General features: G+C 50.2%; 2 protein-coding genes across 2 annotated transcripts in view; one reads left to right on the top strand and one right to left on the bottom strand.

Annotated features, from left to right (window-relative positions):
* The window catches only part of TMCO4 (transmembrane and coiled-coil domains 4), a 39,559-nt gene extending 19,692 nt beyond the window's left edge, over positions 1-19,867 (top strand). Inside the window, exons 11-14 of the mRNA XM_064730864.1 lie at positions 324-408; positions 4,046-4,163; positions 7,045-7,162; positions 18,679-19,867. Of these exons, the coding sequence (XP_064586934.1) occupies positions 324-408; positions 4,046-4,163; positions 7,045-7,162; positions 18,679-19,014 (657 nt within the window). The 3' untranslated portion in view covers positions 19,015-19,867. The remainder of the gene's footprint in view (positions 1-323; positions 409-4,045; positions 4,164-7,044; positions 7,163-18,678) is intronic.
* A 1,934-nt stretch (positions 19,868-21,801) lies between these two features.
* On the bottom strand, positions 21,802-26,859 carry HTR6 (5-hydroxytryptamine receptor 6). The gene is made up of 3 exons (XM_064730588.1): positions 25,238-26,859; positions 23,544-23,702; positions 21,802-22,780 (listed from the first exon to the last, which is right to left on the bottom strand). Exons 1-3 carry the CDS (start codon positions 25,961-25,963, stop codon positions 22,394-22,396), a joined length of 1,272 nt encoding a protein of 423 aa, XP_064586658.1. The 5' UTR covers positions 25,964-26,859; the 3' UTR covers positions 21,802-22,393.
* Between the last annotated feature and the right edge of the window lie 941 nt (positions 26,860-27,800).

Genomic DNA, 27,800 nt, shown 5'->3' with positions numbered 1-27,800 from the left:
TGGAAATTTCAAACCAAGGGCAGTGTCTGTTTTGGTTCTGTTTGAAACATCCCCTTTGTTGTAACTTGTGATCACTAGATTGTTTTCAGTTGATTTTCTAAAGATCAAAAATACAAACTACAAATATGTAGCATTCTCCATATTGAACTGGGCATAACTTTGAGGAGACCTGATCCCTTTGAAACCAACTAAATTGCTCCACTATTTCAGAGGTGATGCACAAGCAGGTGCTCTGTGTCTCAGGCTCTCAGGGATCTCCAGCCTGATCTCTTTCCAGAGAAAACACCATTTGGTGGCATTTTTTTCCTCTCCTTCTTTCTCAGGGCCAGAGACCTGTCACACTGATTGGCTTCAGCCTGGGTGCCAGAGTCATTTACTTCTGCCTGCAGGAAATGGCTCAGGAAAAAGGTAACATTCACCTTCTAACCATTTTTTTCTTTTATTTTCCTTACTCCTGGTGGAGAAATTTTTCTTCCAAGAGGAAGAATACAACTTGGCTCTTTTAGGATAGGAATAAAACAAAAAAAAAAAAAAACCCAAGGTTTAAATGCCTTTGGAGCCAAATTCTTCTGTCATTTTCCCCAGTCCAGCAGAAAAAATCCACTGTATTCACTTGAGGGGTTTCAGTGGGGCATTTTGGTCTGTAAACAATAAGGTGACATTTGTGATCAGTCTGGAGCTGCCCCTGCACTGCCTGATCCCAGCAGAGGATGCTTTGCCTTTCTTGGGAGCTCTCTGCAGCTCTTGCATCTGATTCCCTGAGTCCTGCCTTCCATTTAAGTCTCTGAAATGCCACTGTCATCTGCTATTTTCATGGTAATTTTCCCCCAAAGTCAAGTATAAAACCATCTGCCAATTTATTACCCATTGTGGTTCTGTTTATTAATAGATTTCTATTTTTAATTTAGAAAAAAAAAAAAAGTAAGATCATTATGATCAGTTGATGAAAATTGTATCTTGGAGTTGAGTCAGCAGTGAGTGTGTGCAGCCTGCCTTCCCCCCACGTAGCAATTTAACTCATTAACCACTTACTTCACAATAAATCATAACTAGGGAGTTTTATAAAGGAAAATGTCCAGTAAAGTCCAAGGTGGGCACAGAGTCAAGTGAGGATGGAGGTCAGGACTGACAGCTGTGTGCCAGAACTTCACTTCTGATTTAAGATAGAAGTCTTCAAATACAGGAATTCTGTTCTCAAAATAAATATAATCAAATCCAGAATAATCCTTATGGAGTTACACTGGAGCCAGAACCCAGATCCTAATCTGGCCCTAGATCTACATGTTTTGTGTCCTGAGAATGCCAAGGGCTGAGGAATTTCCAGGTTTTTATTTCAGTCTGCAGGCTCTGGAATGACACGAGCCCATAGCTTAGGGAGGAAATCCTTAGGGGTCTGGAAGGTTGGCTGCCACTGCAAAGAAATCCAAGTACTGTGGTGATGTATCAGAGCAGCTCCCACCATACACTGATTTTTCAGTTCCTTAATTGAATTCTGCAAGCTGAGCTGTTTGTGAGATGAAAAGCAGCATGTTTAGCACAGATTGCCAAGGCTTTCTCACAGGCACATTCCAGAGCAAGCCACAGAAGGAGCAGAGCTGGGACCTGGGACAGCTGAGACTGATTTGGGTTTGGACTTGGATGGCTCACACGAAAGGAACATACGGCCTCGTCATGCAGGCTCTGCATCCAGATGGCACTGGCATTTCTGAGGACACAGAGCTAATGATGGATTGGCCAGTGAAACTCCATGGCAGGAGCACAGATTCTGTTCAAATGCTTCTCTGCAAAGCAATGGAACAACCTTGGGGTACTTCAGCACGGATCACTCCGGGAGCCAGAGCTCAGCAGGTTTCCAGAAAATGCCATTATGGCAGGAGCTGGAGTCAGTGAGCCATCAGAGACACGTTACTGCGTGGGAGGATCATCGCTCTGATTTCTTCATCGTGATTCCCATGCCTTTCAGTAAATACTCAGCAATTAGCAAACTAATGCAAATTGATAATAGCTGTTACCACCAGAGACCAAACCTTGAGACCCAGCTGTGTGTGACAGGGGTGAGGTGTCACACTCTGGGTGTTTGGGACTGATCCCAGCTCATGTGGCCGTTATCCCACTGGGCTGTGATCCCTGCTGTGCTCAGCGTTGGGAATGCTCTGCCCTGGAACATCTGTACACAGCCAGGGCTGCACTCAGGGCTGTTTCCCTGCAGCCAGGACTGATGTGCTGAGGTGCTTTCCCTTTCCCAGTGAGTTCCATCCCTAGGGCACAGCAAAGCCCAGCTCCCAGGACTGGTTATGGTCTCTGGGACAGATTCTTTCTTCCACACCTTTTCTGGAGAAATCATCTTAATCAGGTTTGAATTTTGGCCTCTCATTCTCACTCCATTCTCACCTGCTTGGACTTGACTGGAAATTTTCCTTTATAAAACTCCTTATTCATTAGCCACTCTCTATGAGGGTAAATGGTTAATTAAGTAATTTTTTTCCACTGCTTTTACAGACTTTATTGTTCATCATCATCTAAAAGATTTACAAACTGTGAAATAGATTTCATTTATCTCAAGCCTCAGCTGCTCTGCAGGCCAGTGATCTGTTCCCAGGTTTCTATCCTGTCAACATTCAAAGAAAATGAACATTTTTCAGCCAAGGCTAAATTTTTTTTTTTTTATTATTTTTTTTTTTGTTCTAAGCAAGCAATAAACTGGACAAAGGACTGGAGAAACAAAAGCTTCCAACACCTTGCCCAAATATTCAGGATCCTGATGAATTAGCTGCTTGTTTATTCACTTGGCTCCCACCACAGACATGGAATTTAGAACCTTGGTTGGGACAAGCTTCCTGCAAGACTCTGTACTTCCTTTTCATTGCCCATAATTATGGGAACAGGACTTTATTGCTCACAGATTACACTCACAAAATTGAATTGCTCTTTGCTCTTTTTGATTGGTGCAAAAATTGCTCTGCAATAAGAAATAATTCCAGGAGAGCTCATTTGGATTTGTCAGGCACGGGATTTACAGGGCAGAGAAGGAGGCAGGCACTGCAGGCAGCTCCAATCCTTTACTGCCATCAGGGAAAGGAAGCTAAGGGATTTAAATCTGAAAAGTGCCCAGGCAGAACCTCTCCCTCAAATGTTGGGTTTGGCTCAGGTCTGTGGAGCCTGGTCTGCCACAGGTGCTGAGGATGGGTTTGGAATGTTCTGCTCATGAGTCTTCCATTTAACTGCTGTGGCATCAGAGCCTTCATCTCTCTTTACAAAGATTTATGGAAGATACTGATATATTGTTCAGGAGTTTAGGAAAGTAGCAGGGCTGCCCAATATTTCTCATTCCATCATTATTCCTCCTGAAATTGCCCAGCTGCAGCTCTTTGGTAAGTGAGGAGGATTTATTATGCTTAAAAGTTAACGTGCTGTTCAGCAAATCAGGCCCTGGGCATTCATGTTACAGGAGAAGGAAATCAAAGCAGTTTGATGGATCTTCACTGGGTATTGCCAAGTGCCTGCATTGTTCCTACTTCCAAATCAATATTAACAATTTGGGATTTCCCCTTGCATGTTCAGGTCGTGTTTTTCATAGAATCAGCAGTGGGAAGACCTCTTCATGCTTCACATATGACAACATTTGCTCACTCTGTGGGATCTCAGATCCTTTCACCTGTTTCGAAGCTCTGTGCAAACCCACATCAGTGAGTCTGCAGAAAGACCTTTCCAGGGGTTTCCAGACCTTTCCAGGGGTTTCCAGACCTTTCCAGGGGTTTCCAGCACCTTTCTGGGCAGAGGACAGGCCACTTCTCCTTCCCAGTGCTTGGTCCTTTGCACTGTCTGAGAATCTCAGTTTTTCACATTTACTAACTCCAGGTGAATTGTGGACATTTAAGATGTATGCAGAGTTTTATTTATGATCCTCCTTTCCATTGTTTCTATCTTTCAATCAAATTGATTTTCACCTAAATTATGATTTTTGTGCACATCTGAACACACTTCACATAAGAATATTTTCTGATCCATCTTCTGAATCTGAACTGTTGTGCTTTCACCTCGACAGACTCACAAGGGATCATTGAAGACGTTGTCTTACTGGGAGCTCCAGTGGAAGGAGAAGCCAAGCACTGGAGAGCTCTCACCAGAGTGGTGTCAGGCAGGATCATAAATGGCTTCTGCAGGTCAGTGTGAGCTCAGTGCCCAGCCTTGTTAGCCTGCAAGTGGTTTGGGGCATTCATCCCTTTCGAGCACTTTGGGAGTGCTGGTGAGGACACTGAGCAGTGCCAGAGCCTCGTCCCTCCAGGCCTCTGCCTCAGATCCATTTGGGATGGCAGCTTCAGGAGGCACCTGGAGCTGTTTGACAGAGCTCCTGGCTCTTTGTGCCCCTGGAAAGCTGTGTTCATAGAGGGACAGAGTTCTGCCACTCACAGCCTGAAGTGCCTGGGTTTGTGTGTGTAATCTGATGTATTCTGAAGGCCCTTTAAATCTCAGCTTTGTGTGAAGGACTGTAAATACAGCAGTTAAGTTTGCTGACTTAAAGATTGGGAATTAGAATCTGTAAAAGCTTTAAGATGCAATTCACTTGGGGCTGCTTATGGGGAAAAATATGTGAAAATCACAATGGAAGGGAAGGAGCTCAAGCAAATTGAAGGGTTTTATATCTGGAGTGAGTTTCTGGTCAAGATAGTCCACATGAACAAGATATTTAACTTGCAAAGGAAGAATAACTGGAATAGCTGTAGCAAATTTAGTAAGGATGTGAAAGAATACAAAGATTGCCTACGAAACAAATACCAGCCCTTTAAAACCACATTGAAAAACATTTTAGAAATAAAAGCAGACAGCTGTTGGGCAGAGTTATGGGAGCTGCTGGGTGAGAAGAGGGAGGTTCAGAGGCCTGAAACAGCTGAAACAATCTCAGAAAAGCTATTAAGCAGTCAAGTGACAGCTTCAAACCTAATGACTGTGTCTTGGAAGATAATTGTGGCAGGAACACTGCTTACCAGCACAATTAGATAAGGGGAAATTAAAACCAAGGAAAAGTGGGGAAGACTAAGAACATGGAGAAATAAATTGAGAAATAACCAGGCAAGAAAATTAGCAAAGAATCTTCAAGCCAAGACAGTTTATAAAGCTGTGAGCCCTCAGGTCAAGGACAGGTGAAAATGCTGCTGGTGTTTTCCATGCATGCATCCATATGGATGCCTACACACGTACATGGAAGGTGGGGAAGTGCTGTGTTACTGTGATTCTAACAGAGTGTTTTAACTTAGAATGAATAATTAAATAAATTAATTTAAAGTATTCAAGGTTAAAACAACAAATTATCAGTCCTTTCTCTCAGCTAGGCTGGGAATTGTTGCTTTTGTCCTCTTTGGATCCCAGGATTTTCAGGGATGCCTGTGATGTAAACACCTCTTGCAGTGTTTCTTCCTGTGCCATAAGGAAAAGCTGCTTGCCTGGGAGTGCTGTGAGTTCCTCCAAGAAACCATAAATCATAGAAATCATTGCATATAACTGAGTTTACCCAGAAAATATTGTTCCTGTCTGTGTTCTACAAAAATAAATTTCACTGTATCACTGCTCAGGGTATCCATTTCCTGTAAGACACACACACACACAGACACAAAAAAGATTTGTTACAGTTTCTAAGCCTGCCTGTGCTGCTGAAATAAAATACAGTGTGTGTGTGTGTGTGTGTGTGTCCAGAGGGTTATTCAGGCAACCTGAGGGGCAGCTAGAGGAGGGAATTGAGAGATTTGGGGAATTTCTGTGAGGATTGAGGTAGAGAGAAAGATTCTACAAACATTTTGTGGTAAGGCCTCACTTGATTCTGATTTCTCTGGTCTCTTGCTTGCACAAAGGGTGGCCTCATTCTGTCACTTCAGGAGTAACTCTATTTAGGTTGGATGAATTACACTGAATAGAATTCCTGTGAGATCAGATTTGAGCCCAGCTGCTGAGCTTCAGTCTTTGTTCTCCTTTGGTTTGGAATATGAGGGGACAGGGTGAGTGAGAGCCCTGTCAGCTCTTGGAGCTGTCCCCTCCCACTTCAACAGCAGGGCTGCAAATTCCCAGTGGCAAACCTCACCCAAATCAGTTGGACTGGCTCAGCTTTTGAAAGAACCAACACCTGAGCAGTGTGAATGTGTTGTAAAGGTTTTGCAGGGCTCTGCATAGACTTACAACTCCCAGTGTGGAATATTTGGGAGTAGCCAGGAATGGGCACCTTTGCCAGGAGCATTTCACCTGCTGCCATCACAGAGCACAAATCTCACTCATGTCCCACTTAAATCTGCTCTGTAGAGCACAGTGGCATTTTGGTACCCAGATTTTATGGTGTTGTTCAGCTCAGAAGAGTTTTGTGTTTCCTTCTCTCCTCATGCTACAGTCTACCCTGAAACTGTCACAGTGACTTATGGCACTGCTCTAGAGTGGGAACAAGCCCTTCCTAGTTCTGTCACTGAAGCCATGTATTTCTACAGCACCTATAAATCAGGAGCACTCCCAGGAGCTTCACAGTCAATATTTATGTCCCAACATCAGTGTTGTAGGTCTCATCACTTTTACAGCTTTATGGCCTGCAGAACATAGCAGTACGTTAAAAAGGTGAAATATGTCAATGTGCAAACCCTGAGCAAACATAGAAATAAACAGAAGGGTCAGATTTTTAAACTCCCTGCAGGTAAAGAGACAACAGCCGTGGATCAGGATTCAGGAGTTACAGCCCTGTGTCTCAGGGGTCTGCCCTGAATCCAGCAATCATTCCTGTGTGGTTGCTGCATCACACAGACCTGCAGCAGGTCTTGGTCCAGACATCACTGGGCTTCCCAGCACTTCCACTCTCCTCATGGTCTGAGCAGTAACACACTGGAAGTGTTCCAGGTCAGGGTGGGCAGGGCTTGGAGCAGCCTGATCTAGTGGAAGGTGCCCCTGCCCATAGTGGGGGGTGGAACAGGATAAGCTTTAAGGTCCCTTCCTACTCAAACTGTTCTGGAATTCTTTGATTCCACACGGCATTGCTTGGGCAACAAGATTATTCCCACTCTTCTCTGCTTCCAGGGGGGACTGGCTGCTGAGCTTTGTTTACAGAACCTCCTCTGTCCAGCTCAATGTTGCAGGCCTCCAGCCAGTCGACCTGGATGACAGGAGGATGGTGAACATGGACCTTTCCTCTGTGGTAAGTTCTCATATTCTCATTTTTTCTCCATCGTTCTTTGCCTGCAGCACTGTAACCCCAGTTACAGAGCCCCTCTAGGTACATTGTCCCTCCTTCCTGACTTTGAGAGAACTCTTTTCCACACTTCCCTCTGGATTTTGTTGGCCCAGCTAGTGCTCAACAGAGCAAAACAATGAGAATCTGCCTCTCCTCTTGGATATGTTTGGGGTTTTTTGGTTCTGACATATCTCATAGTGGAGATAGAAAATGCTGTCACTCCTCAAGAAGGGCCTTGCTGTCAGAGAATCATGGAAAGGTTTGGATTGGAAGGAGCTGAGTGCCAGGCCCTGTGAGTGTGGGTCCTGGGGAGGTGGGATCAGCAGCTGGAAAACGTGGATCCCAAACAAGCACATGGCAGGTGCAAGCCACTATCTTATCTTGGTGGAGCCTCCACAGTGCTCAGGTTCAGGCTGGGACGGGCTCCTGGCCCTTGTACCTTGGTCCCCAGGGCTGCAGGAGCCGGAACTGCTCTGGAATTACAGAAGCTCTGTGATAGCAATGGTTGGTTTGCCAGGTCCTGCTGCCTTTTCAGAGTGTGTCTCCAGGAAACAGGGAGAGATTCACTGCTATATCTGGGAAACATTTAACTTCCTCAAAGCTGGCTGGTGTCATTACTGATAAGCCACTGTTAGAACATCTGGCAATATATCTAAGCTATATTCAACTCAATGATCTCACACTCATCACCACGTTGTTGGCTCTTCCACAGAAGAAGTGAGCTCTTCCACAGAAAACCAGGCAGAGCTTATCTTGTGTATCCATATTCACAGAAATCCTGGGCATGCCATTGTGTTTTTTCCATATCTTAATGTTTTCATTATTGTTTACTCTCTGCAAACTGGAAGATGCCCAACACAAAGCTTGGGATATTTCCATGATCTCTTCTTCCCAAGTGTCCCCACAAGCTGGCAGGGACCATCAGTGCTGCTCTGGAGCTAAAGGCACTTGGAAGAGCTTTTAGATTTTCTGGAGCACCAGCTTGCTAAGCCTATAAATACCCAACTGTTCTCAACTCGTTTCATTCATGATAACTGAGCTCTGCACAGCCCCTGGCAGCACAAGCAGGGCTTGGTGCTGAGCAGAGAGAACAGAGCCTTGGATGAACAAAACAGGGGCTTCCCAGGAGGAGGGGGTTTGGTGGAGGCTGTTAAACATGGCCCATGCATCTTTGCATCTCGCTGGGCTGTCAGCATTTCCACACTCCCACATCCATTTTCTCACCATCCCAGAGCTGCCAGTACTCATTTGCTCTCTGACATCTGTTGCTGGCATGAAAATGGCCCAAGATGCCAAGTGGTGGCACGGGGGTGACATTTCCTGTCAGTCAGTCCATGTCCCCCCTCTCTTTTTGAGTTCTCTTCAGAGACCCTCCTTCTCATGCCCCTCTGCCTCCTGAAGAATGAAACCCCCTGGAGCCCTGCACACTTTATCCTGCCTGGATCACAGCAGCTTCTCCTGTCCCCTCAGAGGAGCAGGATTTACATTTCACTGAATGAATAAGGTTTGCAGAGCTGCTCTCTGCTCATCTCCCAGGGCTGTGTGTCTGCATCCTGGCTGCCTGCTGCCAGCAGTCAGTCCCAGTGCTGCTCTCCTTCAGAAGGAATTGACACTTCCTTCATCTCACTGCAAAGCTTTGGGGAGGAAAAATGTATGTTAAGTAGGTGTCATTGCCTTGATCCATTTTCCAGACCATGGGAAGAAATACAGTGCATTCTGGTGAACATTTTAGAAATAAAAGGAGCAAGAATGGGGAAGGAAATATCCAGAGGCAATATTTTTTAAAGTGGCAAGAAAGCAAAGATGGATTTTGCTGCAAGTACAGTGCAGTAGCAGAACAGAAAAATACAAAGTGATATTTAGAGATATATAGAGATACAGGTATTTTCTTTATGGAGACCAGCTCCACCCCTGCAGTTGCCCTTGTTGGAGGTCCCTGTGAGTGTCCTGCCAGGAGAAGGACAAGCTGTGAAAGAACAATAAAGTATAGCTGATGCAAAGGTGCTCAGCATGAAAATATTATGAAGCACCATCAGTGTTTTTGGCATCTCCTGGTCCATCCATAAAGAAAACTGGTCTGTATCCAACCAGCTTGGTTCTCTTTGCTGTAGCACCAGAATCCTCAAAAGAGTGGAGGATTAGGAGCCCTCAGTATAAACAGCAATTCACCTCCAAGGCCTCCATCTCATGTCTCTCTTGATTAGTGTGATTTTATCTGACTGTCAGTAAAAAAGCAGAGAGAAAAATATCCTCCCACTCAGCAAATGCAGTTATAAAATCCTTCCTCATGGTTACAAAGGGGCTGATTTATTCTGTGGATTTATTTGACAGCACCTGTTAGAGACCAAGGAAGTTGTGGAGCTGCAGGGGATTATCCTGATTGCTGTTTGTTCCCAGAGGAGTTTGTTCAGTGCAATCTGAATTAATATTTGAATATTGCAGAACTGCTCAAGGAGCACCTTCAGGGAGGCTCAGGAGTCGGCAGCAAGTCAGGAATGGGCAGTTTCACAGCAGCAGCATTTAGGGATGAACTTTCAGGTTTAGAAGCAATGGGAATGCATGGCTGGAAGTCCAGTGGAGAGCAGGGATGGATCACAGAGTTGAGGAATTGGTGAGGGGGAAAAGCTCTCAAGAGACCCTTGAGGCCAGCTGTTCCCCCAGCACTGCCAGGGCCACTGCTAAGCCATGTCCCCAAGGGCTGTTAAATCCCTCCAGGGAAGGGAATGCCATCCTTGCCCTGGGCCAGGGCTGAACAGCCCTTTCCATGGAGAAATGTTCCCTGATATCCAATCTCAATGTCCTCTGGCACAGACTGAGGCTGTTTCCTCTTGTCCTCTCACTTGTCAACTGGGAGAAGAGACCAACCTCCCCCCTGGATCCACTTTTCTGTCAGCTCTCAGAAAAGGGACCAAAATTCCCGTTATGAGGGAAGACAGCTTCAAGGCAGTCAGGTACATCAATACCACAAGCAGATGGAAAGTCTGAATTTCATAAAATCCAATTGATTTGGCACTTCTGTGAGTCAGGCTTTTTTTTTCTCCAAACACATTAAATTGTGACTTTTCCCACTGTATTCCCAAGACTTGCAGCAAAGAATTAATTGTGGTTACAAAATATGGATTAATTAAGAACCCTGGGGAGTTGGAGAGGCAATAAAAGGTTGCCAGTATGTCCCTGCTCCTTTGTTTGGGTTGTGAGCACTGAGCAGTGCCACCTCCCCAAGGGCAGGATCAGAGGAACAAGAGCTTGGAGCAGAACTTGGCTTCAGGGAGCTGCCTGGAGGAGCTGGGAGAGCCCCTCTCCCCTCAGGGCAACATGCAGGGCCTTGTGGAAACAATTCCATCTGCCTGTTGGGCTGGGAGGTCACAGGGATGCCTTCCACAGCCCTGGCATCATCAGTGGCTTCATCTGCTGTGCTCCTCATTGCTGTTGATTTGGGAGCTCCAAGAATCCCACATTAAATACATATTCAATATGGTTTTTTCCCTTTGGGACACAAGCAGAGACTGCTGGCAGTGTCACTGTTTTAGAACAGAGGAAGAAACTGGAAAAGCTTTTCCAAAAGAAAAGTGCAAAGGAGGCCATTAATAACTTGCAGTTTGTTTTTGCTTTGTGGCTGACAAACCTCAGAGGCTGCTGTCCCTCCTCACTCCTCACACAGACTGCTCGAGCTGGATGTGCTTTGTGGGAGCCTGGGGGTGCTCAGCTGCTTCTAAAGGCAGAGAGAACCATTTTACAGGACTCACATTTCATAAGGTTGGTGCCCAAATGAATTCCCACAACCGGGAACAAGCAGGGAGCCACAGTTTCCTGCAGATCTACAGGAGGGATTCTCCCATTCCCCCTTGGTGCCTGGAACAGGTGTGTATCCTTCCACAGGGGATTCCCACATCATCTGTGGGGTGTGTGGAGTGTTCACAGCCCCCAGCTACCCTGGGCAGGGCTGAATTCCTGGCACTGCAGCTTCTCCTCCAGCTCCAGAAGAGCTGAGGGCACCGGTGCCACGTTTGAGTGGCTCACAGGTGATCTGTATTTCCATCAAACCCAGTCCAGCAGAGGAAATTCACTGCTCCTTTGCAGAGCCAGCAAAGTTGTGGTGCCAGCACATCTTTCTCCCGTGGAACATAACAACTGGCATCACAGATCACCTTTGACAGATTTTCTATTCCCCCTTAGAGCACTTTGCATGTGGAAATGGGACAGTTTGCACTGCATCCCTGTTCTTTCCTGGTTTGCAGTGAGCAGGTCTGTAGCTGTTGGCTTTGCAGGCAGCTTTCCCCATCCCAGCCCTTGGTGAGGCAAAGCTGTGGGAGTTTTCCCAAAGTGCTGTTCAGCTGGAATCTTCAGGAATGGCCACACAGAGCCCAGACAGGTGAATTAAGGATAGAAAATTAAGGATAGAAAATTCAGCTTTTCATTTCCTGTCTTCTGCTGGAACACCAACACTGATTCTGTGTTATTTCTCTGCTCCCTTTGAGCTCCCATTCTGACCTTCTCAGCTAACATGGAAACAAAATCCCAGGGCAGCAGGCAATTAGAAGTGTTAATCAGGGGGAAGGCTGACTCTGCTGACTCCTTGTGCACATCATGGGTTTGAGATGCTGCAATTAGAGCAGCTGAATTATTGATAGGAGCTGAATGTCACTGAAATGTCACTGCCCTGGTGACACTGGGGGAAGGGGAGGGTTTAAACCTCCTGCAAATCCCCATGAGGTGGATGTATAGGATATCACATTGCTGAGGAGGGACATGGCACTGCTCCACAGCTCTTGGAATTTCCAAATGCCCAAGACTTCTTGCCCAGACACAATTGCCATCAGCTTATGAGGGATGAGTCAGAACAGGCCATTGTCCCCAAAATCATCAAAAGTTCCTTTAGTTAATGTCAGGCGATCTTGTTTTGTGGGGTTGGGCTGAGAACTCGTTTGAAAGCAGCAGAGATGGTGATGTTTGAGCTGCCAAATCTTGTGCATTCCTGGAGCAAGATGGGGAGAGGAAGGGTGACAGCCCCTTTGGGTGTTGCAGGAGCCATCCTCTGCTTCAGGCTGGTCCTGATGCTTCCCTCTGGTTATGGACACCAAACCTCATCTCATGTTCTTGTGTGGAATCCTGAAGAATTTTCCATAATCTTCCATATTTTCCATAATTTCCCATAAAAATGCTGATCAATATGTCCAGTATTTTGGGTCACTGGTGGCCTGCTGTGGTTTCTAGTGGCAGACACCTGGATCCCCAAAGCTCTTTTTTAGGATCACTCAAATTCAGTGTATCAATCCAGTCTTTATTTTTGGGATCTCTTGTCCTCCATGGCCCAAGACATTATGTCCAAATTATTTCCCAGTGATAATTATATGCACAGTTTATACTGGGTCTTTTAAAACACTCTTTAAATAATTGAATTTAAATCATTTCCATTTGGATTAGCACCAAAAAATGAGTATTTAATTGTAGCTGCCTTATAAATGAGTGGCACTAGTTGGGAAGAGCATCAACAAAAAATAGTCAACAGCAGCTCCACAAACAGCTGAAAAATCAATGGAAGAGCTGTTTCCTTCAGGGGGATGCCTTGGAGTGCATTTCTGGCTACAGAGGGACATTTCTGAAGGCACATTTCCCTTGAAATTCTTTCAAGGACTCTTTCACTAATTCAGAATATTAATTCCCACTTTTGTGCTGCCTGTTGTCACTAAAGTACAGCTGCTCTCCATTTGTCCCTTAGACCTTCAGAACTTGATTCCTCCATTTGCTTCCTGGGTTTTCTTGTTATAGTCTGTATTTTACTCTTCTCCATCTTCCTCTTGGAATTGCTGAAAGTAAATTGAGCATAAAGCTGGCAGAGATTTTCAGCAATGGATGAATCCAGCAAAAGCCAGTGATTACTCAGAATTTTCAACATTGATCACAAAACATATCAAAGTTTGATGGAAAAAACTCTTGGAAAAAGCTCTTGCCTTGGTGTAGAATTGCCTGAGGGTGTCTGAGGGGAACATCCCTCAATTACCAGCCCAGAAGTGACAATGACTGGATCAATCTGTTGTGGCTGAAAGATGATTGCAGGGAAAAATTACAGTCTGGCTCAAAAAATATCACTGCAATGAAAGGAGAACTTTTACCAGTCTAGTGAGTTTTGAAATGAGAAGAAAAATAAGAATTGAGTGACTTATTCTGTCCACAAGGGCTCTGATTGTGCAAAGGGATGATGTGAAAGCGAAGCCTCTGAGCCTCAGCAGAATAATTCTTTATTCCCTCAATTTGGCAGAGCAGAAATAGAAACATTAAAGAGGAATAATGCAAATGGCATTGTCAGGATTTCCAAAATAAATTCAGCTCTGTCAATTTTTCCTCAAATATATTTTTGATTGGTTTCTCAATGACTGCTGGTGCCCAGGACGCACCATTGCTGCAGGTGCCAAATTCAATTGGTGAATTGAATCAATTTTTTTATAGATCCATTTAAATTGTAGCTTCTGAATTATTGGATGTATTCACTGTCCTCACTTTGACATTGTTTCCTGAGGATCCAAACAGAAGAATTTTATTCCTATCCTAACTTCATTCAGCACAGCCTGTGTCAAGGTGTGTGGAATGGTTTCTGTTTCCTGCTGTCTCTGGATTTTCCAGCTCCTCTGCCCAGGCAGCATCAGGGCTTTGCCATGAGCTGTCAGAAAACTGTGGGGAAACCCAGGACATTTTCTGCCAGGCTGGGAGAGCTGGGAAGGTTCAGCCTGGAGAGGAGAAGGCTCCAGGGAGAGCTCAGAGCCCTGCCAGAGACTAAAGGGGCTCCAGGAGAGCTGGAGAGGGACTGGGGACAGGGGATGGAGGGACAGGACACAGGGAATGGCTCCCACTGCCAGAGGGCAGGGCTGGATGGGATATTGGGCAGGAATTGTTCCCTGTGAGGGTGGGCAGGCCCTGGCACAGGGTGCCCAGAGCAGCTGTGGCTGCCCCTGGATCCCTGGCAGTGCCCAGGCCAGGCTGGATGGGGCTGGGAGCAGCCTGGGACAGTGGAAGGTGTCCCTGCCATGGCAGGGGTGGAATTGGAGCATCTTCAAGGTCCCTTACAGCCCAAACCACTCTGGGATTCTGTGGATGCCCTCTGTGATGCAGGAGGTAGCCAGAGTCACAATTAAGGCTTTCAGTGACATGTGGGAATATCTGTGACCAGAGGAGCCTGCCAGCTTGGCACAGCTGACTGGAGTTTGAGGGACAGCCTGGCAGAGCCTGCAATCCACCAGCCTGTGCCACCATTTGGGCTGTGTGGGTTCTGAGGCAGCAAACAGAACTGAGGAGTTTTTGGGAAGCAGCAGGGACATCTGAGCTTCTTCCCTTCTGCACCAACAGCTGCCAGACCTGGCAGCTCAGTTCAGAGCAGGGCTTGTCCTGGACATCACCTTCACTGTAGCTTTGGGAAAGGGAGAGTGGAAAATAGCAATACCTGAGGGGCTGAGCTGGCTGTGCCCTTTGTGTCACTCTGCGTGTGACACCCAGGGCAGGTGAGGGCTCCTGGGAGGTGAGCTGGGATTATCCACTGAGCTCCAGAACCTTCAGCTCACTCCAGGAACTCCTTCAGCCCCCATAAAATACCATTTGCTATGAAAACAGACAGTGTTAGCCTAAAGGGAGTCCTGAAGGGTCCCCTCCAAGGTTGTTGCTACTCCTGCTGAAATAACCAAGCTCTGCAGAGGTGTTTGAACTTAAGGGGATCTTTTGCTGTGGAATAAGGTTGCTCTGTGGAGGACTTGATGGGCTTAAAACACATCAAAGCAGTGAAATTCTCAGGTGTATGAGTGACCTGTGCATTCCCCAGCACACTGCTGGCCTCCACAGTGATTCCCTGTGAATCCAGGGGGGTTTGGTGAGGGGGAGCAGGAGGAAGGCCCACCCAGGGAGCAGAGGGGTGAGGGACACTCAGCTGAGCTCTGGCAGTTCCGTAGCCCTGCAGAGCGTTTGGAGCCATGTGCACTCCTGTGCTGGCTGCTTGGGATGGGTGGAGGAGCTTTTATTGAAGGGCACTGGATGGCAGCTGAAGATTCTTGACTCTGGAGTGAGCAATGAAGCGTTATCTTGCTGTACTGAGCTTGTCCCTGTGACGTCATTGTTGTGACATCAGTGCTGTGGTATCAGTGCTGTGGTATCAGTGTTGTGGAATCAGTGTTGTGACTGAGTCGTGCCTGTCCCTGAGTCAGCGGAGTCCCAGGATCATGGGGATGTCTCCTCTCTCCTCTGCCCTTCCTCTGCCCTTCCCTTGGCATTCTGGGCAATGTCTCCTCTCTCCTTGCCCTTCCCTTGGCAGCACTCACTCCAGGACACACCGAGTTCCTGGTAGTGAAACCAGGGAGAAAGCAGAATTCTAATCCTCTGTTTCCAACAGCAACACTGCCCTGGCAGTTTAATCGTCACAACTGATTGTTCTCAGGGACTTTTTTGATACTTGTGGATGGATTTGCACTTAAGAATTTTTCCAAACATGCTGAGCTGACTGGCTGGTGGATCCCCATCAGCTCTGTTCCCTGGAGGTCCCTGGTGTGGCACTGGAGTCCTGCAGCAGCAGTGCCAGAGGCAGCTGGCTCGTGGCTCCCAGTGAGTCAAAACAACCATAAAGTCAAATGGTTGACTGGGATCAGTCAGCCAAGTGTGTCTGGGGCAAGTCACCCAAACAATCCCAATAAATCCACCCCACTGCATTCCTTAAAAGAAGCAAAAATGTATTTGCTCTGGTGCCAAGCACACTTCCTTTTATCCTAAATTCCCCCTGCACTTTGTTCTGACAAATATAAATGTAGTTCTTTATTTGCCTTTTAAGTTTTTATTGACAATGTTGTCGGTGTTCCCCTCCCATCTCCAGCATCACCTGCCCAGCAGAGGAATTCAGCCTTTCAGACTGAAGATGAAAACAGACTTTAGTGAGCTGGGATTGCTGGGGTTTCCCACCAGGATGGCTTTAAAGAGGCAAGGCAGTTTCTTTGCTGCTCTTTTGCTGGTGGCTCAGTGCAGCAGAGTTGAGTCCTCCCTCCTCTCACACTTCTCAGGGGCTGCTCTGGTCCAGCTTTATGGAATCCTCTCCCCTGCTGTCCTAGGGACAGCAGTGAGTTTCCTTGAAGAGGTTGAGCAGAGCTGCAAGAGGGACAGACTCTCAGGAGGTCTCAGCTTTTCTTTCAGCTGCATGAGCTCCTCAGAATGGCTCACACCCTGCATCTCTCAGGGAAGAGGAATTCCCTGTTGTTTTAGTGGAAGCTGCTGGATACTGAGGAGTAATGAAAATCAGTCCTTAGGGTGGCAGAGGAAATTTGTTGTGTCTGACTAATGATCAAGAACAGCAGGCTGATCATTCCCAAGGCAGGGCAGGCAGATGGTGTCACTGGAGAGGTTCTGAGTGCAGCACACCAAGAGCCTCCAGCCCCTGCTCCCAGTAACTCCAGCTCCTTCCTGTCTCTGCCCACTTTGCCCAAGGCTGTGCTCATTCCTTCCTACAGCCCCCCTCAGTGAGAAGTAAAAGGGTTGTGCTTTTCCAGGGCACAATGTCCACAGCTCCCAGCCCTTCCATGGTTAATTATTTTAATTAACTAATCTGTTCAAAACATCCAGAGCCCGTTGAGCCATCTGGACAGATTCAAGTCACATATTTGTATTCCTGATGTGCTGATTAAATCCTTCCGTTTGCTCCAAGGCCTCAGTGCAGCCAAATGCTCCCCTCCAAAGCTGCTTCACACAAACAGCTCAGGGGGTTGGACCTGTGGGGAAAAGGTTGTCTTTAGCTTTGGGAGAGGTGTGCTGGGAGCCCTGGTGCTGGCGCAGCCCTGAATCCCACAGTGGTTTGGGTTGGGAGAGACCTTAAAGCCCGTCCAGTGTCACCCCTTGCCATGGGCAGGGACACCTTCCATGATCCCAGGCTGCTCCAAGCCCTGTCCAGCCTGGCCTTGGGCACTGCCAGGGATCCAGGGGCAGCTGAAGGATTGCCCTGGCACCAGGCAGGAGATGAGCAGAGGGTCTAGGGCTGGGGTCTGTACAGAGCTCTGTGAAAAGCTCTTACCATCATCATCCCTTCCTGGGGTTGTCACCCCGGTGTTGAGAAGCAGGAATCCTGGGACTGAGGTTATGGGTATTCCCTGCCATGGAAATTCCCTAATTACCAGCAAGATTTGGGAAAATAAAAGGCCAAGACAGATCTCTGGGTCAGGAAGGTTTAAACTGCTCAAAATTGAATTTACCAGAGAGGCTGAAGTATCTGGGGATGCTGTTGGTACATCAGCACTTGGGACACCTGGAATGGGGAAGGAATTTCAGCCTCTCCAGCCACGTGGCCTTTAGCATCAAGAACAATCACGTGCAGAGGAGATTTCCTCTCCTCCTGTGCCCTGATTGGAAGGAAACTTTACAACATCCATCTCAGAAGGGGTTATCTTGTCGTGGAATTCATTTTACAATAAAGCTGTCTGGGTTTTTACACATATTGTTGACCTTTAATTGGTATATGAACCCATAACTCCCGGGCTCCCAGTTTTATACAGGGCAGGATGGATCAGTGCAATTCCTCAGCTTGGGAGTTGTGTGAGCTTTAATGACTCTGCCTTCTTTTAAATAAGCTAATCTTGGCTTTTGCAAGGGAGCTGAGGCACCTGGAGGACACCTTTTGCAAGAGCAGGCAACTGAGCTAAGAGAACTCTCCTGCCTGGGTGTCTCTCCCATGGCAGAGCTCCCAGGATTTGGGGGTTGGAAAAGCTTTTAGACCTCTCAGAGGAAAAGACATCCAGCACCAGAGTGTGCCTCAAACACTGCAGCCACTTCAGGCTGGTTGATGGACACTTACCCAGTGGTGATCCCACCACTCCTGGAAACGTTCATAAAACGTGTGAATGTGGCACTTGAGGACATGGGTTAGTGGTGGCCTCAGCCTGATGGACTGGATGGCCACAAACATCTTTTCCAACCTTAACAATGCCATGAGTCTGTGATTTTTTCCAGCCTCATTCTTTCCATGTGTCAGAGCCAAACCCAAGTCTCTCTGTGGTGGTGGCTCTTGGGATGAAGGGCTTGGCTGTGCTGGATCCCTGTGGGTTCCTGTCACAGACATCTTTTGTGAAAAATCCTTTCTTGGGATTTTTCCCCCTTCTGAGAAGCTGTGGCCTCAGCAACAAAATGTAAACAATGGTTATCTGCTGCTGTGGAATGCAACAGGTGCGTCTGGGATTGGTCTCCTGTGGATGTTTGGATTTACTGACCACTCAAGGCACAGCTGGGTCTCTCACTCTCTGCTGAGACACAGACCTTTGTTATTCATTCCTTTTCTATTCTTAGCTTGGCTAGCCTTCTGAGAGCTTTCCTTCTATTTCTTTTTAGTATAGTTATAATGTAATATCTATCATAAAATAATAAATCAAGCCTTCTGAACATGAGGTCAACATTCTCGTCTATCTCTCACCCTGAAAACCCTTGTGACCACTGTCACAGGTTCCCCCTCACAGGATCCTTGTTCCCTGCAGGTAAACGGCCACCTGGACTACATGAAGCAGATGGACACCATCCTAAAAGCCGTGGGCATTAAAACCAAGGACTGCCAGCTGGAAGAGAGGGGCAGTGGCAGTCTGTTTTCCCCTCAAGCCAAGAAATCCCAGCGGGCAGCTGGCAGCGAGGCTCGGGGAGAGGAAAACACCAGGAAGGAGGAGGAGGAGGAGGCTGGGAGTGAGGCTCTCCCAGCTGGCTGTGCTCACCGACAGAATTCCTCCAGCTCTGCCCTGGGAGAGCCCTCTGCTCCCTGCCCAGACTGCTCACACAGCACAGACAGCAAGGACCAGGCAGTGGGGAAGGGAGCAAACTAGGGCAGAGCAGCTCAGCCAGCACAAAACCCGCTGTCAGCACATCCGTGGCTCCGGGATTCCCGGAGGATGGAGCTGCCGGAGCTGCAGCTGCAGTTTGTTTGCAGCCCCTCCGGAGCAAAGCGTGGCACTGCCGTGGCACCGGATCCAAGGCTCGGAGCAGCCGCCCTCGGCACCTCCCCGAGGCGGGAGAGGGCACATTCCTGCCTCAGCCTGCCCTGCTCCGAGGAATCCGAGCCAGATCCCATCCAAATCCTCGCAGGAAGCAGCTTGCGCCCCTCGGCACCGTGTCCCTGCTGTGACTGGGGGAAGCAGGTGGCTCTGGGGGGATTTTAAACATTTCACAGAGAAGGGTTCATTATAGGAAATTAAAAACAATTCTCCACTGGAGATGAGTTTGGTTTGAGGGTCTCAGGGTGTTCCAGGCTCTACCTGCCCCACTCTGGACAGATGTGGATCTGCTCTCCAGCTCTGCTGACCAGGAGGGGAAAGGCTGGGGCTGCCAGGCTTCCTTCCCTGCCTGCTGCAGGTTTGCTGCCAGGCCTCAGGCACTGTCCCATCTCCAAGATGGTTTCCCTGTCTCCAGGCTGGGGTTGGTGGGTGTTGGAGGCCCTCTTAGAAACATGTTTGGGACCCTGGGGGAAAGCAGCAGGAAAACCAAGGGGGTTTTGGATGGTTTATGAAAATCCCAGGTTCTCCAAGCCAGCAACCCACTGAGACTTTCCTTTTGTGTCCCACAGACACCTCCAGCCTTAAAAGCTCCATCCAGACATGTTTTTAATTGGCTTAGAATAAAACCAATACTTGGCACAGGATAAACATGGATCTGTTTGATTTCTGCCTCCTTCCATAGAAGTGAGTTGGCTCCACTCTCTTCGTCCCCAGTCTTAGAGCAGAGGGAAGGACCCAGCCCTACATTCCCTGCCAGCACAGCTCCAGAATGATCCACATCATGTGGATCATGTGGAAGATGTGGGAATGATCCACATCTTCCACAAAAGCCCCTTTTCTGGCCAGTGTTGCTGCTGAGCCCAGGCAAGTGCATCAGGCAGGAGGGTAATCACACTCTGGGGTTTTGTGCTTTGCCACAAGGGAGGGCTCAAACTCTTCCACCCCCATCTGGGGGCTCCTGTTGACTGATGAGAGGGAAAATACTGGGATTGCACCTTCCAATTGTGGTTCACACAGAGTTCTCCCCCTCCTCCTCCTCACTGACCCAACAGCCATGTTAATCCCCCTCCCATTCCCAGCTTCCTGCAGACCTTACCTGCAGATCATTCCTCGTGGAGTCAGGCTCAGCTGGGTTTGGGGGTGATGCTGTGACCCAGCAAAGCACCGTGGTTTGGAAGCAGTGCCTGGCAATTCCTGCCCCTAAATCCATCATCCCAGGGGCTCAGACCTGCCCAGCTCTGCCCTGAGGGATGCCTTGCTGCGGAGATGGGAGGGCCTGGCTGTGGGATCCCACAGGATGGGGCTGTTCAGCCAGCTGCTGTTGGTGCTGCAGGGCTGGGATGGGATTCTCTGCTCATCCGAGGCTTTGTCCACAAGCAAACAGCCAATCACACAGAACTGCCTGCATGAGACACGAAGGAATTATTGCTTTTGAACATTTGGCTTGAAGAGGTCACTCTCCCTCTCTCTCTGTCCATCTCCCAAGGCTGATTTGGTGCCTAACACACTTCCAGACTCCACAGTACCTTTTTCTGCTCCTTTTTAACTTGGGTTGTAGTTCAAGCTTGTATTTATATAAAGCCATTGTGGAAAGATGCATATCTTGATCTGGGTGCTCAACAAAAGCCCCAAGCTCCATCTGTGGCAAAATTCATTGAACAGTTTGAGGTTTGAGCCTGTGCTCAGCCCTCGGTGTGTCCTGGTCACTCATCCCTGGCTCCCAAGGGATCTGTGGCAAAGAAATGCTGGGTTGGTCATACAAACTGCAGTTCAGTTCTGGAACACCTGTGGGCAACATGGAAAGAAAACTGAAAGTGGCCTGGCTTCTTCCAGCATCCTGTATTCAGGGATGCTCTGTGTCCATTGGGTATCAGGGAGTTCCAGGAGAACAGTCTTGGAATTAGGCAGAAGGCTCGGAGTGAAGGGTCCAGGGAGGGCACAGCAGCCAACTGCCAGCCCAAAGGCACTTGAGAAAGAATTTACCAAAATAATTTCTTATACTGATTTTTTGAAGTGCCCACTTGTCACATTTACTCAGTGTTCCCTCTGCTTATGGCTCTGGGGGAGGGGGCTGGCATTGTCATTTAAAATACAATTTTCCTTTAGATTCTTATCTGAAGGAAGGAGAAAAAGTGTATTTTCTAACTGCATCATCAAGGATGTGATGGATTGTCAGAGGGAAGGGAGATGGTCCTGTGCCAGGAGTGGGCAGCTGTGGGATGGAGCTGATCCCATTGCTACTGCGAGACACGCATGGAGGCACCGTGAGTCTCACCCCACACCCCCACTGAACACCCAGACATCAGGGTTGGACATTCTGCACCAAGCTCAGCCCCCACAGTGCAGCTCTGCGTGACAAACCACGGCGGTGTGCTGAGCTGGAGTGCGCTGTGTGACAGCAACCTGAGACACACACAGCTCCAGGCAGGAGATGCAGCTCCAGCTCCAGGCAGGAGATCCAGCCCCAGCTCCAGGCAGGAGATCCAGCCCCAGCTCCAGGCAGGAGATCCAGCCCCAGCTCCAGGCAGGAGATCCAGCCCCAGCTCCAGGGAGGAGATCCAGCCCCAGCTCCGGGCAGGAGATCCAGCCCCAGCTCCAGGCAGGAGATCCAGCCCCAGCTCCAGGGAAGAGATCCAGCCCCAGCTCCAGGCAGGAGATCCAGCCCCAGCTCCAGGGAGGAGATCCAGCCCCAGCTCCAGGGAGGAGATCCAGCCCCAGCTCCAGGGAGATGTGATGTTCATGGGCTGAAGCAGCCCCAAACCTCAGTGTTCCTGCTGAAGCAGCTCCAGACCTCTTGCCCATGAGCCACAGGGTGTTTTTCCACCACTCCCCCCAGTGCACTTGGAGGAGATCTGCTGAACTCTGTGTGTGCACAGCCAAGCCTTGGCTTGAGGTTAGGGAGACACAGAGTCTGGAATCCGAGGTTCAGACTCACCAGAGACGGAAAGGCCACAGGAAGGGTTAGAGGATGGTGATGGTGAGCACAGGAGGGATGAAAGAGAGAGAGACAAAGCAGGTTAATTCAGCAGCCACGCCTGGCTTTGCAGGGTTTGATCCTCCCTGTGGCAGTGCCGGGGCCACCATCCCCTCCATGAGCTGCACCGTGTGCCGGACCAGGGATCTGCGGAGATGGCTTGTGGCAAATCAGCTCCCTCAGGGTTTGTGCTGGGCCCGGGGATCCCTCCTGTCACACAGAGCCGCGTGTGCCCGCTCAGGCCACGGGGGTGCTGAGCTCCGTGCCCGGGGGCTCCGTGTCCCAGAGGCTGACGGAGCGGGCGCCGGGGCCCCGCGGCGCCGGGGGCAGCCTGGGCTCGCTGCCCGGAGCCCCGGAGTCCATGGAGTCGGTCTCCGCCTGCAGGGTGAGCACGTTCTTGAGGGAGGTGGCGGCGCGGGCCGCGCTGTTGGAGTTCCTCATGGACAGGGAGATGGCGCTGGGCCGCGGCTCCGCCGGGCGCCGGCAGCAGGGCAGGAATTTGCCCATGGCCCTCTTGAAGTCCCTCATGAAGAGCGGGTAGATGATGGGGTTCATGGTGCTGTTGCAGTAGCCCAGCCAGGTGAGCACGTCGAAGAATCCGGCCGGGACACAGTCACAAACTGCCTGGGGGACACAGCAGGGATCAGCAGCCTCCCACCTCAGCCCCAGCCTGTAGCACACTCCATGGAGCTGGCTGGGCCCCCATGGCGTGCTGAGATTTAACAGTAGGAACTGCTGAGACAGCAAAATAAGCTCCTGTCTTCTGCCTCTTGAACCCCAGCTTATCTCTGTAACCCCACAGGCCACTTTCCCCCTAACCCCTACTATTGGGCAAGTTTGGATCCCCCTATACCCTATAAAAAGGGGCTGGTTTAGCCCATTTAGCAGAAGAGCCATCGCTGGAAGCCTTCACAGACCCCTCAATAAACCATCGCTGTGGAACCACCAGGACCCTCCTCCTCGTCTCTCTCTGCTTCTCCCCATAGCCCTCTGGTGCTTTTGACAAGCAGGAGCTGAAATCCTAAGAGAGCTGCTAACCACTAAAGAGCTGAAAATCACTTGGCTTGCCAAAGGTAGCCACGGCTTCGAGCAGCATTTGGGCACTCTGTGTCCAGGAGGGACTGATTTATCCAGACAGGACTGCCTTGCTAATCTGAGGACCTACAGGTCTTTTTCACCAACCCAGAGGGGTTTCCCAGGCAACATTCCCCTTTCAGAGGAAACCTTCAAATCCCTTTTGAAGGGCTTTTTCCTTGCTGTTGCTCCCTGGGGAATTGAATCCTTGGTCCTGGAGGTCCAGCAAGACCTGGTCCCTCCGGTTGAACCCAGCTGGATTCCAAAGGAAAAACTTCTGGAAACCCGACATCAAGCCCCCACAGGCTCTTACCTGAGCTACGTTGGTGACAAAGAAGGGCAGCCAAGCCACGAAGAACATGCCCAGGAGGATGCCCAGGGTCAGGCTGGCCTTCAGAGCCTTCTTGCTGTGCTTGTTGGTGAACCTCCTGCTCTCACTGCCAGCCAGGGGCTGGCTCGGGGCGCGTGGGACCTGCAGCCAGAGACAGGCAGGGGTGGGCAGCTCTCCCTGGCACCAGCACTGCCCTCTGCTCAACAAAAGTGGCATTTGGTGCTCCAGATCCTGCAAAACCCCTGCCAGTAATTCCCTTCTCTGTTCAGGGCTTTGCAGACTCCATGAGCTGGGCACACACCACAAGCCCTGAAGCACAAATTAGGAAGGGGAAGCAATAGAAACCCTCAACACTGAGGGTATGATTTTATTTACTGTAAAATAATATGTTTGTCATTAGGCTGCTCTTTAGAGAAAAACCCAGCTCAGTCCATGTGAGGATAAAGCCTGCCCTAAACAGGCAGCTCCAGCTGCTAATTACAGCAGCAAACTAATTATGGTTTTAAACGGAGGGCATGAAACATTTCAGCCTCCAAACACCATAACCCAGCCCTCCGTCCCCTCCTGCAATCTAAAATTAAGTGATTATCTCAGCCCTCCCCTGTAATTAAATGATACCCTGTTGCAACTTAGCTTCCAGCCCAAAAAGAGAACAAAAATCTCTAAAATTAGATTAAGATGAAAAAGGTTAAAAGATGAATCTGAGGGTTCCTGGCTGACACCTTATTCCTCAGCCAATTTGGGTCTTCAAGGAAGCTTTTTGGCCTCAGCTGAATGACGGGGGGATGGATGCTGCTGTTGCATGGCACAGCAAAGCCCTGGACATCCCCTGACTCTGTGGAGTCCAAAAACCTGGCATCCTGTGAGGAAATAAACACTTTATGATATTGTGTGTTGATTCTTTAATTCTCCTTTTCCTTTTGACCGTCTGGTGCAGCTTATCACGTGTGGGAGAGCTGGCCGGAGTCCTGGCTCTGCTCTTGGAGAGAATAAACTCAATCAAGGTATTTAAAGGCAATTAAGTTTGCCTTTTCCCTGTAGGATATGAGGTCAATAAAGCCTATTACAGGGAATTAAAGCTGTTAGATTTAGTGGCAGTTACCTTCTCCTGGAGAAATACAAACAAGTGCAGCCACGTTTTTGTTATAAAACCCACACACTCCGGTTCCACCGGCGAGCACACGAGGAGGGCTTTGGCAGCTCCTGTTATAGAGCAGGTAACAAAAATAGAAGCTTCTGTTCAAAATAAGGTGCTCTCGGGAATCTGGCATTTGCTATTAGTTAAAATCCTTCTCCCCCGTATGTCTCACACCCACCACGGCCAAGATTTATGAGTGGAAAGTCAGATAAGATTAAACCCCTCGGGGATGACGCCAGCCAAGAGAGGGGGGAAACTGCGTTTATTTTGCACTGCTGAGCATTTTTGCCTGAATCTTATTTATTTCTCTGCTTCTGCTCATGCTCTTTCTGTGCTCATGAGCGGTCTCAGAGCTCTCCATTGCTGGGACAAGGCATGGGGCACCTCAGAGGATGTCAGGGAGGTGGATGTTGCCCAAAATCTCCCTCCCTGCAGTTGTCAAAGCTGGCTCCAGCCCCGAGACCATCCACGAGGCAGAAACAGCCCAGGCACCCAAACTGTGGGGTCTGCCAGAGCAACATCCCTGTGGGCTCCTTACCTGTGGCGTGGCCTCGTCGGCCGTGGCCACGTTGGAGGCCAGGGAGGCCACCTGCACGGCCTGCTTGCGCGCCGCCAGCAGGATGCGGCAGTAGGTGAAGGAGATGGCGGCGGAGGGCAGGAAGAAGGTGAGGCAGGAGGCCACCAGGGCGTAGGGCAGGCTGACCAGCAGCCGGCACTGCTCCTCGTCCCCCCGGCCCCCCGTGACGTTCAGGGGCTGCACCTGGAACTCCAGCTCGTGCCAGCCCATCTTGATGGGCAGGAAGGAGGCCAGCGCGGCCAAGGCCCAGGCGGCCAGGACGAGCGCCAGCGCCCGGCAGGACGTCATGCGCAGCTTGTAGCGCAGCGGGGACGTGATGAGCAGGTACCTGTCCAGGCTGATGAGGCACAGGTTGAGGATGGAGGCGCTGCAGCACATGACGTCGAAGGAGGCCCAGAGGGAGCAGAAGTCCCCCCGCAGCACCCAGCGGCCGTAGAGCTGGTTGAGCATGGCCGGGGGCATCACCACCAGCCCCACCATCAGGTCCGACATGAACAGGGACACCAGGAAGTAGTTGGAGGTGTTGCGGAGAGAGCGCTGGCTGACGATGAGGAGGATGAGGAGGAAGTTGCCCGCCGTGGTCAGCAGGATGATGAAGCAGAGGAAGGCGGCCACCCAGCTGCTGCCCACGAGCAGGGAGTGCTCCCCCAGCACGCTGGCATTGGGGGCCCCCAGGTCCCCCTCCATGAGGAGCCGGGGGCAGGGCTGGCTCTGGGCTGGGCACCTTCTCCAGCGTGGCCCGTACTATGTGATCATCACCGGGGCTGGGGAAGGAGGATCATCTCTCTGCTCTGTGTCTGTCCTCCCTCCTCCTCTCCTCCTCCTCTCCCTCTCTTCCCCCACTGTCTCTCCTCACTGGCACTCAGGGCAGGGTGACATTCCCAGGAGCCGATCAGCAGCACCAAGGTTCCCTCCCCATTACTCACAGCAGCTCCTGTGAATCCCCCTGCTCTGGGATGTCCCTGGATGCTGCTTCTGGACGCTGGGGACGAGCTGGAAGGCAGAGTTCCCAAGGTGCCAGGGATGGCAGGATGCTCTGGATACCCTGATGCTCTGGGTGCACCGGACCAAGGAACAATACAGCACCGAGATGCTCTGGATGCTCTGCACTTCAGCTGCTGGGGATGCTCTGCATCCCAGGATGTCCCAGGTGCCAGGGCTGCTGGGAAAGCAGCTGGGGATGCTCTGGACTCCAGGATGCTCCAGATGCTGGGGATGCTCCGGCCCCCCGAGGCTCAGCTGCCGTCCCCCGGCTGGGCTGGGCTCCCTGCAGAGCTCTGTGCCCGGGGTCCCGGAGCTCCTCCGCTGCTGCAGCCGGAGCGTCGGGAGCGGCGGAGCAGCCTCGGGCGAGGAGGACCGGGATGCTCCCGGCCGAGCCCGCCCGGGAGGAGGAAGATGCGGAGTGGAAGGGATCCCTGCCGCGGCACAGCAGCGTCCAGCCCACAGGGAGCGGTGGCAGTGGGTGTGTGCAGGTGCCAGCCCGACTTTCACCTGCTGCTCTGGATGCTCACAAAGGATGCAGAAATGCCGATCGAGGAGGTGGGGCTGGGGGGGGAGAGGAGGAGATGAAATGGAAGCGCTAATGAAAACAGGGATCTGGGCTAAACTCCACAAAGTGGCAGCCAGAGAGTTCCCGTTTCTGCCTTAAAGAGACAGCCCCGTGCTCTGCCATCCCTGCCATCTGTGCCAGCTGGAGGCACCTGGGCCAGCAGGTCAGTGGCCAAACCCGGCTGGCAGCTCCGAGTTCCAGGCTACACCCTCCACACTGGGCAAGAAAAAGCAAAATTTTGCCAAGTCAAATAAAACCACAACAAACAGCTGCCCACAACAGTCCCCAGAGCAGCCCCAGGACTCGCTGGCAGATATTGCAGCAGTCTGCAGCCAGTGATGGAGGAGCAGAGACAAGGCAGAGCCTGGCCCCTCTGCCCCAGGGTTATTTGGAGTGGCTTGGGGCAGCCCAGCTCCCTGCCTGAGGGGCAGTCCTGGATGGCCCCACAGCATCAACAGAGAGGAGCCAGCCCAGAAAACCCTTCTGAGTCTCTGTGTGCAGCTGGGGATTCTGTGCTGCCACCTCCACGCTCAGGGCAAACACCTCAGGGGGCTGGGCAGGCACTGCCTGGGGTTCTTTACTCACCCAGCTGCCCAAAGGTGGGGTTTTCCCAACCAAAGGCTGTGATTTCTGCTGGGGCAGACCAGGGCTGAGGGCAGTGGCTCCAGCACAGGCCAGAGCTGAGGGTGTGCTCCTGGCACCCACCCTGTGCTCCCAGGGCCAGCCCTGCCCTCCCCAAGTGCCCACTGGAGCGTTCCTTGGCACGCCTCCCCGGGCAGTTGTGCTGCAGATGTGTGGGTGAGAGCCAGCTGTGCACACCACACCCCCAGCCACCACCCCGGGACAGAAATCAGCCCCTTTACCACGTCCTGCTTTTCCAGTCACCTTTCCAACACATTTGTTGTGCTTTTCCCAGTGCCTGAACGGGCATTCCAGGCCTGGAAACCATCTGTGAGCAAGGCAGGGGAGGTGGAA

The sequence above is a fragment of the Zonotrichia leucophrys genome, chromosome 21 (genome assembly GCF_028769735.1).
Source record: "Zonotrichia leucophrys gambelii isolate GWCS_2022_RI chromosome 21, RI_Zleu_2.0, whole genome shotgun sequence".
NCBI classification, from domain to species: Eukaryota; Metazoa; Chordata; class Aves; order Passeriformes; family Passerellidae; genus Zonotrichia; species Zonotrichia leucophrys.
The sequence above is the reverse complement of the archived record's forward strand: the minus strand, read 5'-3'. Positions and strand labels throughout refer to the sequence as shown.

Bases quoted from the DNA above. Each gene is read 5' to 3' on its own strand.
- HTR6 (XM_064730588.1), bottom strand. From the start codon at position 25,963: ATGGAGGGGGACCTGGGGGCCCCCAATGCCAGCGTGCTGGGGGAGCAC. The intron at 23,703-25,237 runs GTAAGGAGCCCA...CTCTGGCTGCAG, and splicing joins CCGACGAGGCCACGCCACAG to GTCCCACGCGCCCCGAGCCA. The intron at 22,781-23,543 runs GTAAGAGCCTGT...TGTGTCCCCCAG, and splicing joins TTGTCACCAACGTAGCTCAG to GCAGTTTGTGACTGTGTCCC.